We start from the raw sequence: 13,928 nt of genomic DNA, 5'->3' as shown, positions 1-13,928 counted from the left end.
ATTGACTGCGACGGGTGGCAGTCGCCCAGACTTTGCCCAAAAACCCAAGCAACAGCCCACACTCCAGCACACACATGCGATTGTCTAAGACATGCCGCACAGAGAGTCAGAGCGAGAGGGAGCGAGAAAGTGGCACCTTCGCATGCAGCTGACAATGAGCAGCAGGATACATTTGCACCTGCCGCAGCTCGCATTCCCCATGCACCCGCCCGCAACCCGCGCATCCGCAGCCGCATCATGTTTGCTCAGCATCTTGGGCTTCCTGCCAGTTGTCCTTTGCTATTGCATTCCCCAGCCGCCGTCTCGCCGCGCTGCTAATGGATGGCGTGCAAAAGTTGACACAACACCAAAGCCAAACAGCTTCTTTGCCGCGTGCAGCTGCTGCTCGACTGATTCCCAGAGACGCCCCAGTTTGTCTTTGAATGCCCACCCACCATACGCTTCCCAGATCCGCCTAACCCAGCCCGTCGTCTATCGCCCATCCACACCCATTGACTGCAGAACAAAAGGGCAAAGTTTTCGTCGCCGGGCGTGAAACGTTTCGTCAACTAATCGCAACGAAGCTTCGCTGCATCGGAACCACCATCCGCATCCGCATCAGCATCCGCATTCGCATCCGTATTGAAAGGCGGCGCCTCAATGCTGGGCGTGTTTAGATTTTAAATGCACTTCTGCAGCTTCAACTTGTGTAGATTTTGGGCTTCTTAAAGGCCACAAGTTTGCATATTCTTTAAAAAATTTATCAAATTTGAATTGTATTATTAAAAAAGGACTTTTAGAATATTTTTTGTGTAAAACCTAAAGACCTGTCTATCCTGGTCATGTCCCAAACTTTATTGGTCAAGATATCCTGACAAATAGATATGTTTTCCAAAGAGCTTATTTACCAAAACATTCTACCTATAAAGCAAAGTATTGTAGTCCGATTGATAAGAATTTGCATTATTGTATGATTCTGCCGATTTAGTCAATATTCTGTTTGAATCGATTCTTTCATGATACAACTTGCAAATGCCAAGTTTGATGTTAGCTATATAGCTGGACAGTAGACAGATCCGACCGATTTCGCAACAAAAAAACGTACCTATGCTTCATAATTAGATACAATTAAGGAACAAACTTATTGATTATAAAAAGAAGCAATTGTTTTTATAATATAAATACGGAATACATGGATGCAGGCATATGCGCATATATGTAGATATTCTTCTAGTTTCACCAGACACCTGTGCAAATTGGCTTGGCGCACAATTTAATTTAATTTACGCTAATGTCCTTGGGGCCTGTGCCCTGAAAATATATCTGACAACAGCAGAAGCAAACGAATCAGCGGGACAGACGGCGTGTTAAAGCCAAAGAAGTTCTTCGAGTTGTGGAAATCGCTGAAAACTGAGCTGAGAAGCTGTCCATGCGGGGCGGAGCACGCAGCTCTGTGAAATGCAGCTGAGCAAATAAAAGTTAATGTTATAACTGAAAATACAAGGCAGGAACGAACCGAGCGAAAGATAATTTTGTTGCTGTTCCCGTTGCTGTTGCATCTAATTCGCAGTGCTTTTCTCTCAGCATTATGTTGTTGCTGGCGGCACCATTATCCCAGTGAATGGCAGCAACCAACAGCAACATCAGCAACAACAACAATTTACGGCAAACTCCTGCAGGTGAAATGGCATCCTTTTGTCAACGTCTCAAACGGCTGGCAACGCCTTGGACAAACGTTGACTCCCCAGCCGTGCTTCTCGCAGCACGCCCGTCATCCTGTTGTCGTTGTCATCCTCGTTGCTATTCAAACTCCATACAAAGTGACATTTCACATATCAACGCCGCCGCCGTCGCCGTCGACGAGGATGTTGCTCCTGCTCCAGTTGCTGCTGCTGCTGCTGCTGCTGTTGCCGCCCACGCGACGGCATCATTAGAAATGCATGACAATGTCGCCAACACCAACACAGGCCACACCCAGCCGCCCCTTTCGTGCCATTGAGCCCACTATTCCTTATAGCCATATCTCTGCTGTTGCTTTTCCTGGCATTGTTGCCGTTAAGAGGAATTTAGATTAAAGATTGAAACTTTGTTAATGTCGCGCATTATTAGGAAGAATCTTTTTCAAGAGCCAACGCCGCATAAATTCCAAATGAACAACGGAAATTAACACTTTCAATATTTATGCGCATAGCGGCTCTTCCATTGGCTATTATTTATTTGCCCTAAAATAACATTAACAATTCTGTTGCACAAATCGTTTACTAACTCAATGACAATTCCATTTACATTATAAGTCGAAATATAATTACTTTTCGAGCGATATTAAGTAGAAATAGTAGATCTAGCTTTACTCATCTGCGGTCTTTCTGAAGGTTCCTATAAACTTCAAATGTACAAAACAAATAAATTGATCAACAAATTAAACAGAATTAAACCCAATTTAGATAGATAAACGAAATAAACTTTATTATTTCTATACTGTGATTTCCTCTATATATTCATATCTCATATCCCAAGCAAAATTGTTTAGTTCTTCTTCCCAAATCTCGTTTTTATGCCGTATGCCTTTTAAACAAATGCAAATAAAGAGTCCCGAATGTTGGACTCTTTTTAAAGTCGGCGACGACGACGACGACTCTCAGCTGTTTCGATTAATTAGCATCCGTAATTGATGTGCACAAAAGTTTTGCCAACGAGTTTGCATTTGGTTTGTGGGCCGACGACGACTACTGTGTTCCTTTTTGGTGTGGACGTGGCCTAGGTCCGTCCAGGTTTGTGTCCCTGTGCCAAACGTGCCGACTGTCTGACGGGACGGCCTGGGCGAATGGAACGTGACTCTGGTGCGAATTACTTTTGCTTTGATTTAATGTAATTAAACAATTTTCTAATAAAATGCAAAACATATAAAATAAAAGCGAACAATGTGACGTAGAGCGTCACACAGATTTCTCCCACCTTCGCCGACTCCATTTTTCAATTGTAGACTGACTCTTAAATCAATCTTTTAATTTTCATTTTAGATACTCACTTAAACTGCACGAAATGAGCCACGCTTCGGTGGAACGTCAGTTTCGGTGCCAACACGAGGACTGTTCGTATGCGGGCCTTACGCCGGAGGCTCTTAAAACCCATCTAATATCTCATGCCAAGGGCAATCACAAGTGTGAACACGAAAACTGCAACTATGTGGGCAAAAGTGAGCTGCACTTGAAGAGGTGAGAGAAGGCCTAAGATATATAGATAAGTTATATAATATTACACACATATTAGGATTTATATTGCATTGAGTAATTATATAACACACGGTTATACCCCGGTACTGCCGTGATACGTATAAGATAAAAAAACAAAGAGCCAAACCTAGTGGAAATCGGAAGGGACTTGACCGGGAAATGTGTACGTAGGCATGTGTACGTTAGTTAATGCATGCATGTATTTATCTATATATGTGTGCAAGCATGGTTGTTTTCTAATAACAAACGCAGAACAAGCTTATTTGTAGCTGTGCTGTAAAATTAAATAAAACGAATTTTTACCAAGTGCTCTACTCCTCAATTCTCATGAATTCAAGGAGGCCCTGCAGTATTTGGTTAGTTTTTAGTAAGTGCCTGAATATGTTTGTAGGAATAGATACATACCTTCCTGTATGCATGTATGTATGTTTGATTGTTTGGATAAATGCAAACAAGCATGCATACATATGGTCAAACATGCGTACATATATTTGCATACATGCACACAAACATGTATATATGCATGCATATATTTTTATATGCAGAAATGCATTAATACATACATGCATTTATAAGTATATACGCATTCATGTTTGCATGTATACAAAACAAACATGCATGCATGTATGTACAAACATGCATATTTGTATATGCAAACTAAAAACTTGACAATAAAATGAGTATAGATTATATATGAGTGGATTTACAATCAAATAGATTTGTACTCAAACCCCAAAATGTATTCAAATTTCAATCTTCCGCACACAAAATTCCATATCCAACCATTTTTTACCATTCGAAACGGCGACTTTTACAATCCGCCTATCGTCTAAAGAAGAGGCTGCAGAATTTACTCGTTTCCTTGAAAATGTTTCCAAATAATCAAGAGGTAATATTAAATCGACTACATACTCATCGAGCTCAATTCCCATTCGAGCGATACTCGATAGGGCGAGGTCGAGGCCTACTCCTGACGCCATGTCGCAGCGCTATTACTAATCTACAAAATGCTAATCTGGATTTACCGATGAAGTCAAATACAATTGCCAGGCGCAGAAAATAAACGAGCGACATTTTCTACACGAATTTAAATTTCTCAAAAGAAAAAACAAACAGCAAAAAGCAAATGGAAATGGTAATAAAAAGGAGCAACAAGAGCAAAATGTCATCCATAATTGCAGACTTTGAATTGCAATTGCATAAATTGATGAGAACAACAACAATAACAACTGCAGCAGCAGCAAACACTGAAAGGAGCTGCTGACTGGGCAGTGCCAATCGCAGTCAGAGAGCTGCGGCGCAGGCAGCCAAACGGATCGGATCGAGAGTCGACCGAGTCGTACCACAAAATCGTGACTTATCGATCGCCTTTGATATGCACATTGAATTCTTGTAATATTTCCACTGCGCTCTCCACTGGCCCCAAAGATACGCGACGTGAATGGCTATTTGGAAATGAAGCGGCAGCAGCTGCTGCTGCTCCAACTGCCCCACCCGCCCCTGCCACTGCGCCGCCTGCCCCTCATGCCTCGCATGGACGCAACGACAGCGTCGATCTGCATCCGAATGGCGCAACGTTCGCGGACTTTGGGCCAATTGCCGGCATTGGCATTGCCACTGCCACTGCCACCGTTGCCTGCCACTGTGCAGCTGTCCGCCCCACTGCATCACACACACACGCACACACACACACACATATTGATGCTGCAACTGGGAGCTAAATAAATGGGTATTCGTCTTGCAGCATTGCGACGCATCGCAACGATCGCTTTGATGGGGGACAACTTTTGCGTCTTTTGTTGCTGTTGCGCAGAATTTGAATATTTAATATCGAATAGCTGGATAGCTATGCGGAGTACACTTCTATAGTTAACTATTTGTATTGTATTATGCCGAAATACTGTCGAAACACTGCGTTATGGTCGTTGGGGATCTGTTGCTCACGAAACAAAGGGCAATTTTTTATTTAATCCACAAATTGAGTGTGGAAGAAATGGAAGAAATTATAGCCGATTGTATTCAAATAAATCAAATATTTCATTTTATTTATACATATATTATACTAATAGTATCCTTACCTAAAGAAGTAATTAAAAAAGAAAAAGAATGCGGCTTGTACAAGAATTTAAACGTTGGCCAAAACGCGTATACATATATATATATCCATAAATATATTTTTAAATTTCTTACTCAAAATTATACACAACCGAAGAAAGCTTGATAGTTATTTATAAAAATTAAAATATAACTAGCAGAAGCTGAACTCGATAAGAGAACGATAGAATACAGACACTTAGAGGTTCGGGGTGTCCACTTGAGCTGCTTTCGCCCAATTTGGAGGAAACGCCACAACGGAGCTCATTAAAAATGTTTTGTTCTGTAGGTTAAGTTGTCAGGCATGCATAAATCGCACAAAAGTCGACTAAAATACACAAGCACACACAGACACAGTTGTGACGCGCTTAACTGGCAGTCGAGATCTTCAATTAGCTATCAAAAGAAAGAAAAGAGCGGAGTTTGTCCAGGAATTCAAAGGCTGGCCAAAACGCGTCCAGTTTCGGCCTCGTTTTGGACGTTCGATGGGTTGTCGGCATTGCCGGACGCCGGTCAAAGCGACGCCCGAGACGACGCACCGAGGGAGGGAAGCGGGAGCAGTTGGAGGAGGAGTAGGAGTTGGAGGAGGTGGAGGCAACTCCTACAACTTGCTGCCAAGCACGAAGCTGCAACTGCAACAGCGGCAACATTACTTGCCGCTAATTAAGCCTACCGACTGCGCATGAACCGCACTAGGGTTGCCCTCGCCCTCGCTTCCGTCCCCACCCCCGCCTCTGTAGCTGTGCCTGAGATTTCACACAGATTCCGATTCGGCGACCACGCAGAACATTGGCAATTAATTGTGAGTCCTCGGTTTCGACAGTAGCTGATAAGTGGAGTGGACAACAACACCAGCAACAAATGAGCGTCAGCCGCAGGCCTCGATCCCGCTTCTGGGCACAGGGGAGTCGAGCACAGCTCGAAAAGCCCGAACCGGCATCGGGTCGTAATTGAAGGCGCGTAACTGTGTGCACCCTTCAGTCGTGTATAGCAGTCGCTTCGTTCGGGCATATAGGTTCAAAGATCAGCGAGACACGTTACTAAAAATATATTTTAAATATATTTTATATATCGAAAGCCTTGAAATGACATACACGCCGGAGTTCGGGTCAAGGAAAGAGTCCTTGATCACTTTTTCGTTGAGAACAATTCCGTTCTGTTTTTCCGTTTTTACCCTGGAAAAATGCACCAGTTACTGTAGTATCACGTGATAATCACATAACATATTTATGCATATCTAACTATGCATTGAATAAACATTTTTAATATATTAGGATGTTTTGTATATCCCATTGGCCGCAGCGTCCAGAGCCTAACCCTGCGAACGATCATTTCCAAATGCGCTTTGCCGCTGTTTACAAAACTGATCTCCATCTGAGGGTATTGGGTCTTGGTGTTGGCTACTGGTGCCGCTGCCTGTCCCGGTGCCGGTAAAGATCGGTGGCGTTCTTTTGGTTTGCCCAAAGTCGTTGCCAACTTACTCGTATTTTGTATTTTGATTTCAAGCGTGCGATTCGAATGCGAAATTAGCAATTAGTTGCTGGCTGCGTTGCTGGGGGACAGCCGCCACTGGAATTTACCGTCTAATCAAGCTGAAGATTTTAAATATGGCTTTGCAGTGCGCGAATACTTAACAGTTTTCTCTACTCCCTCTTTTTCTGCAGGCATCTCAAGTCGCATGCAGCCGAGCCAGAGATGGGCCAGGGTGGCAAATGGTTCTCGTGCGATCAGTGCGAGTTCAGGGCGCGCATCAAGGGTCATCTGAGCCGTCACATGCGTCGTCACACCGGGGAGAAGCCCCATCAGTGCCCCCACTGCGACTTTCAGTGCAGCAGCATGGACAATTTACGCAAACATATTGTCAAGACGGGCAAACATCCGGGCAAATTTATTTACGAGTGTTCGGCTTGTGCCGACGCCTTCAAGAGCAACAGCTTCAAAGAATATCAAATACATTTAACAACGCACAAGAAATCAATTCCATAAGGCACTTGGAACTCTTCAGAGCATGGTAAGCATTTACGAAGACTTATAAATAGTTTAATTTACAAAAAAATGATACTACTTTGCATTAATAAGATATAAAATAATTGTTCTGCATCGGCCGGGAATCGAACCCGGGCCGCCCGCGTGGCAGGCGAGCATTCTACCACTGAACCACCGATGCTTCTATAAATTGAGGATCAAAATTTATAGTGTTAAGCTTCTGGGAAATTAAAAACAAAATTTTTACTTAAAAAGTTTTGTTTTATATGTGCTAACTCCACAGTTATTTTATTTTTTCAAAATTCACTTGACGAAACTATAGACCGTTAATGCCTAATATGTACTAACAAAAAAAATACAATGATATGTATATATTAGCATGTGTTTAAATAATTCATAGATTATTTGAAGCTCCATGGTTATGACTGCATAAGTATAACAACGAATTCATAAACCAAGTGAAGTAGGCCAAAAACAGGCATCGACTTGAATTAGTTTATATATGACTGTTCGTATAAAAAGTAATACACATAGATGTGTCATGTATGTATCGCGCTTATACATAAACAAAATATAAAATAGATAAATGTGCATCGGCCGGGAATCGAACCCGGGCCGCCCGCGTGGCAGGCGAGCATTCTACCACTGAACCACCGATGCTTCTGTGAATCGGGAACCAAAACTAACCATCTTAAGGCTTAAGACCATACTCTAAAGCTAATCTCAAGTGCTCGCACAAATATGTTCAAGAGTTCATAGTATGTAATTAACAATGTATTTATAAATTAAATACAAATTAATTATACTGATTTGATAAAACATATAATTTAAGTGGAAGAGTCGTTTCTATAATTTAAAATACACTTCGTACTTCCTTTGCTACGTATTAAAGATCACTATATTATTGCATCCTACAAATATTTATTTTAAAATGTTTATAAAAGATTATAGCTGCGACCAATTTTAATTTGATCACTTTTTGGTACATTTCCTTGACTGGATATGTCAATTTTCATCTGTGATCAGATGAAAGTGTTCGTATGCTTTATTTTATAAGCAATTTATTATATACATTTTGGCCAATGCAAATCTTATCTTGTGACCTGGTTTTGGTATTATTTTATATATGAATTTATTATTGAAATAATTTTTTTAAGAGTTAAAAAAAATTAAATTTGCATCGGCCGGGAATCGAACCCGGGCCGCCCGCGTGGCAGGCGAGCATTCTACCACTGAACCACCGATGCTTTGCTTATTAGTCGATCGGATTATACCAGTTTTAAGTTTCATCTATGAGCAGCTGGAAAAAGTTTGCTTATCAAATCTGCGGCACAAGCAAAACGGGTTTATTGAATGATCGGTAGATTGGCTTTATAGGAAATATAATTTGATTAGCTCTTTTGAAGCAACTCATTATTTACAGGACCCTTTACCCATTTCCCCATCATTAGATTAAAATTGCATAGTTGTTCATTAAGATTTTTCATTTATTTCGCCGTTTATATTAGGTGTGAATCAGTGTCGAGTGTGTGGCATAGATTGAACAATGACTAAATGACCTGATTTGTTGTTTTATTTAATATTTTTGTTACTGCTGCTGCTGCTGAGCTGCTGCTGCTGCTGCTGTCGAACAGTGTTTCCGTCTATAAATTTAAATACCGTATTCAAGTGTTAACAAAGTGCGCCGGTGCGCAGCCGCACAGAAATGATAGCTTAAAGGTGGTGAAAATCAATTTGCAGCGCTGTAGAATGGAACTCGTGTGATAATAAGCATTTAGGCCTGGCCAGTGTCCATGTGCTCATGGTGCAGCTTATAAGGCATCAGATATGGAGGAGCCAAATCCGAAGGTTTGCTTGATGCTATGCCAATAGTATCGATACCAATTTGTCCTCATCGCATCATATTCGGAGGCGGGAATACCGGTCTGCTTAAGGGTCATCATCGTGCTGGACGACTGCAAAATGAACAAAAGTTTTAAATAATTATAAATGTTGCTCCAGAAAAAAAAAAGAATATGGAAAGCTAAATAGTATATTTATATTTATATTGATTTATTTTTATAGTTATATATATAAGACGGAAATTAATCGAAAGACAGGTCAATTACAAGAGAAAGGCTTCTAAAGAAACTAGGCTGTTGATATGGGGATCAGAGTTCAAGGAATTATAATTTAAAAATACCGACTGTTTTGATTACAGCCGTATTTAAATTGTCATTCTGTCTGATGCATTGCATCAGTGTCCATTGAACTGACCAGAGAACAGCATATATAAGGAAGCATTCCTATGAAGAGTTTTTAGTATGCAAAAGCCTTTGCAACTGTTAACTTCGAGTAACTCGCAATGAGAATCAATTTTATAGGGATCTTAATCACAATTCTCGCAGCAAGAGCGAACAGTGAGGCAAGTTAGAAGAATGAACTTTCATAAACATAATAAGTGGTTATTTCTTTCAACAGAGCTGTGAGGAGTCGAGACAGCTCGAATCTACCTGTGGCACATATTGCTTTAAAGTCGTCAAGACCATATTGGAGCACACAAGGGCATTACAGAAGCAGGTCGAAAGCTTTGACATAGTACAGAAAACTGAACAGATGATCAAACATGCGAGTATTGAAACTTTGCTGCAAGAAAGAAACGAACAATTGCATGGCTCTTGCAAAATATTAGAAACAGAATTGCAGAAGCATGTCGAGTACCAGGATAAGCATAAGGCGAATATGTTAGAAAAAATAGAGAGCACTAAAAGTCTGTTTTATGTACAGTTTAATACACTGAAACAAAACTTACAGACACTTGAAGGAAAGTTTGAAGATCAGTGCAAAAATCTAAGCAGCATAGTTAAGGTAAACGACAAACCTGATATAGGTATATTTGAGAAAATTGGATCCAAATATTATTATATAGGAGACAATGAAGAGCTTAATTGGTTCGCAGCAGCAGCCAAGTGTATAAAACTCGGTGGACATCTGGCGAGTGTGCAAAATCAACAAGAGTTCAATGCTATAAGAGCAAAGTTAACCAAACCTGGTTATTGGCTGGATATCAACGACCTAGCTGAAGAGGGCAAATATATGTCGTCAACCACTGGCGAGAAGGCAGTGTTCATAAGATGGGATTCTATCAATCCAAATAACCAAGATAACGCAGAAAATTGCGTCGAATTGGGCATCAATCATGATTACGAAATGAATGATCTAACTTGCTTATACAGAAATAACTTTATCTGCGAGAAGAAATTTGATAATTAAAACATTTTGTTTACTGTAAATCATAAAGTTTTGGTTTCGTCCTTTGACAAAACAATTTACAACATTTAATTTAATACTGTATCAAATAACTTGTGTGTAAACTGATTTTTATAAGTTATTACAGTTAAAAAAAGCATTTGTAAATGCTTTATGTTTTTTTCCGGATAATCAAGCGACAGTTTTAAGTGAAATTTGAAATACACAAATTTAGCTTCGTTTCTTGATAACAGCATATATAATAATAATGATACAATTAGGAATTTTTAGTGTGCGAAAGCCATTGCGACTGTCAACATTGAGTTATTCGCAATGCGAATCAATTTTATTGGGATCTTAATCGCAGTCCTCATAGCACTCGCGAGCAGCGAGGCAAGTGATAACCGTGAACTTTGCAAATATATAGTAGAAACTGATTATACCCTCCAACAGATTTGTGAGGAGTTGAGGCAGCTCGAATCTAACTGTGGCAGATACTGCTTTAAAGTCGTCAAGCCCATATTGGAGCACACAAGGACTTTACAGAAGCAAGTCGACCCAAATGAATCTACACAGAAATCAGAATCCATAAATAAACTCGAGAACATTGAACGTCTGCTGCATGAGAAGTTTGATAGACTAGATAAACAAACAAAACAAAACTTGGAAGACGCAAGCAATGCAAAAAACCCGACGATATGGGACATTTTGACAAAATAGGAGACAACAATTATTATATTGATTCTGTGACAGGGCTAAACTGGTTTGAGGCAGCGCATAGGTGTCACGAATCAGGCGGACATCTGGCTAATCTGCAGACTCGGGCAGAGTTTGATGCTATTCGTTAGCAACGTGTCGCTAAGCGACGTTCTTCAAGTGGTATCCCGGAGAACCTAATAATTGCGGTGACAACGAGGACTGCATCCACATACGGAAGGTGAATGAAGTTTACACGCTGAACGATGTCGATTGTAACATCAAATTTAACTACATCTGTGAAAAACAGCGATAAAATACATACAAATAAAGGAATTTGAGAGCATTGATTTTAAACATAAGGAAATAACCCTTTGAAAGAGGTCACGAGTGATATATGTATATATATATACAAACTACAAGTACAGGTCCTAATTTAAAATTCACAGACTTGAAGCTATAATCTTAGTCAAGAAATGATCTTTTGACCATTTTTGAATTGTATATTCAAACTCTACTGCGAGCCTACATATTCTGCAAGCTTTACACAAACGCACAGGGAATAAACCAACGAAAATGAATACGGACTGTGTCCAACCCAATCTGATCTCTATTGCTATTGCATGCATTTTACTTACAGTTTCCTCCAGTTCGATGACGACATTCGAGTAGTGACCAGATGACCAGTTTTTCAGACGCCAGCTCTGTTGGATCTTCTTTTCGGGCACCAGTTCCTCAAACTTGCCAAGCACATTGCCGCCATAGAGCACAAATCTGTGGATAAAAATGAGGTACAATATGAGCTGATGTCGCATCTTGGGGGGGAGAAGGCATTTGAATGCTCACTCGCCGCCGCGTACGGCGTCCACTTTGGCGGGCGCACGTGTAAATGCAGTGACCATTTCGGGCTTTGTCAGCGCGTTGTAGAGATCATTGGCATTGCAATGGAACTCCTCGGTCATGGAGAGTGTGCGCACGTCCAGCTTGCAGCCAACACTGCGCGCTGCGCTGCTGTTGGAGGAAGATTTGGGCGCGGCGGCGGCTGATGGAAGCGACGCAGCCTTTTGGGCTGCATTTTTCGCATTCTTGGCATCGTTTGCCTCCGCGGTCGAGTCGCTGCTGTTGGCGTCCTTCTTTGGTAGTATCAAGTTCTTGGAATATTCCTCCTTCAGCTCCTTGATGTAGACGCCCAGCTGGTTGCGTATGCGCTCTCTGCCCACGTTGTACATGAATTGTTTGAGTGTCTCCGACTCGTCGTTCGATTCGTCAATGGTCACCGTGATCTCCACGTCCTCCAGATCGTTCTCCTCGGACAGATTCGGTATGGTCAGCTTGCCCTTGTGGCTCAGATTGCTGTTTTTGAGCAATCGGCCGGACCACTTGAGCACCAGCTCCCATTCGTAGAAGAATATCAACTTGCCCTTTCGATTGTTGACGGTCGCCTCCCCGTTGCACTTGTCCACCGAATCCACCACGCATTCGATGTCTTGTTGTTCTGCACTCCGTTCAGTCCGTGCCAGCAAAAAATTAAGGTTAGAATTTTTGCAAGAATCAGAAGAAGAGCAACGCACCTATTTTAAAGTCGGTAAACAATTGTGGCAGTCGCTCTTTGGACCAGGGCGTCGCATTCTTTTCCGTCCAATGCCAGTTGTTCACATTGGTCGCATCGGGTCTCTCCTCAACAATCCAGCGTGGATCACCCTCTCCCCACTTGGCCATGTCGTTGTTGCGTGTTTGCTGTATTAAAATGTGGTTGATATTCGCATTCACTGATCCCAAGTGTCGGCCGTGCTTGTGACGCGCTTAATTGTGTTGCCTGACAGTGCTCTTTTGATTATGCTAAGAAAATATTTGGAATTTTCTGGAAATCCGAAAGTGCTCAGTGCCTTTGCAGTCAGTCTCGGTTAGTGATGAGCGATATTCAGTGTGCACCAGTCGCGTGACTTCTGGTAACTGGTCACACATATGCTGCAAATTTATAGTTTGTGAGGAGTGAATTCGCCGCAGTGGAGCAATTCTGTTAACTAACATAGTATGGTCTGCTACACTGCTAGAAGTCGTATAAGGTTTGCTTTTCTATTGTAAGCTGTCTATGAAAAATTAAATGTGACAGAAAAATAATATATTGGCTAAGCAATTTTAAAATTTTAGTATATTCACGTGTATGATAGTGAAAAGAATAAAATTATGTGATATCAACTGATTGCATGTCCTAACAGTGTGGCAACGCCAGAGTACGGTCTCACTATCGATAGCTGCGATATATATTATTTGGGCCATCTCCATGCATCACCATTTGGTTCATCCCTAGTGGGAAAGAAAAAGGCGAAAGAATTTTTTGTGTTGATTTGTTTATGATAAATTTAATTGTGTTTAATAAATGAAAACGCCAGCAAATACACAAAAGTTAAAAAATATGTTTAACTAGTGCAACGTGTGTGCGTGTGTGATAACCGTGCCCGCCACAATGATAAGCGCAATGGACAATTTCGACAACAGATCGTACGGTGCGATATCCAAGGGGCGCAGTGAATTCTCGATGCCAGGTAAACACACGACGCACTGGGCAATGAGTAAACAATAAAACAAAGAAGCTCAGCCAGATGGAGGCAATAAAGATTAGTTTAAGCTGCAATTGAAGTGAAATTGTGTGAATGCCAAATGCAAATTAGTTCGTGGGCGAGGGGGAGACAGCACAGGGCACAGTGAAAA

General features: G+C 41.3%; 3 protein-coding genes, 1 long non-coding RNA gene and 3 other non-coding genes across 7 annotated transcripts in view; 3 read left to right on the top strand and 4 right to left on the bottom strand.

Annotated features, from left to right (window-relative positions):
- LOC6629189 (zinc finger protein 814) overlaps window positions 1-7,334 on the top strand; it is a 42,054-nt gene extending 34,720 nt beyond the window's left edge. Inside the window, exons 4-5 of the mRNA XM_032437632.2 lie at window positions 3,000-3,194; window positions 6,971-7,334. Coding sequence (XP_032293523.1) covers window positions 3,000-3,194; window positions 6,971-7,292 — 517 coding nt within the window. The 3' untranslated portion in view covers window positions 7,293-7,334. The remainder of the gene's footprint in view (window positions 1-2,999; window positions 3,195-6,970) is intronic.
- Window positions 3,895-5,267, top strand: LOC138911245 (uncharacterized). Its single transcript, XR_011416680.1, has 2 exons — window positions 3,895-4,101; window positions 4,163-5,267. It is a non-coding gene; the product is annotated as an uncharacterized lncRNA (long non-coding RNA).
- Window positions 7,335-7,402: 68 nt separating the features above from the next.
- On the bottom strand, window positions 7,403-7,473 carry TRNAG-GCC (transfer RNA glycine (anticodon GCC)). The gene has a single exon. It is a non-coding gene; the product is annotated as a tRNA-Gly (tRNA).
- Window positions 7,474-7,881: 408 nt separating this feature from the next.
- On the bottom strand, window positions 7,882-7,952 carry TRNAG-GCC (transfer RNA glycine (anticodon GCC)). Its single transcript has one exon. It is a non-coding gene; the product is annotated as a tRNA-Gly (tRNA).
- A 516-nt stretch (window positions 7,953-8,468) lies between these two features.
- Window positions 8,469-8,539, bottom strand: TRNAG-GCC (transfer RNA glycine (anticodon GCC)). The gene has a single exon. It is a non-coding gene; the product is annotated as a tRNA-Gly (tRNA).
- Window positions 8,540-8,758: 219 nt separating this feature from the next.
- Window positions 8,759-13,166, bottom strand: LOC6629193 (activator of 90 kDa heat shock protein ATPase homolog 1). Its single transcript, XM_002051559.4, has 4 exons — window positions 12,788-13,166; window positions 12,063-12,711; window positions 11,855-11,990; window positions 8,759-9,247 (listed from the first exon to the last, which is right to left on the bottom strand). Exons 1-4 carry the CDS (start codon window positions 12,933-12,935, stop codon window positions 9,104-9,106), a joined length of 1,077 nt encoding a protein of 358 aa, XP_002051595.1. The 5' UTR covers window positions 12,936-13,166; the 3' UTR covers window positions 8,759-9,103.
- A 224-nt stretch (window positions 13,167-13,390) lies between these two features.
- The window catches only part of LOC6629194 (cytohesin-1), a 48,735-nt gene continuing 48,197 nt past the window's right edge, over window positions 13,391-13,928 (top strand). Inside the window, exon 1 of the mRNA XM_002051560.4 lies at window positions 13,391-13,762. Coding sequence (XP_002051596.1) covers window positions 13,684-13,762 — 79 coding nt within the window. The 5' untranslated portion in view covers window positions 13,391-13,683. The remainder of the gene's footprint in view (window positions 13,763-13,928) is intronic.

The sequence above is a fragment of the Drosophila virilis genome, chromosome 4, assembly GCF_030788295.1.
Source record: "Drosophila virilis strain 15010-1051.87 chromosome 4, Dvir_AGI_RSII-ME, whole genome shotgun sequence".
NCBI classification, from domain to species: Eukaryota; Metazoa; Arthropoda; class Insecta; order Diptera; family Drosophilidae; genus Drosophila; species Drosophila virilis.
The sequence above is the reverse complement of the archived record's forward strand: the minus strand, read 5'-3'. Positions and strand labels throughout refer to the sequence as shown.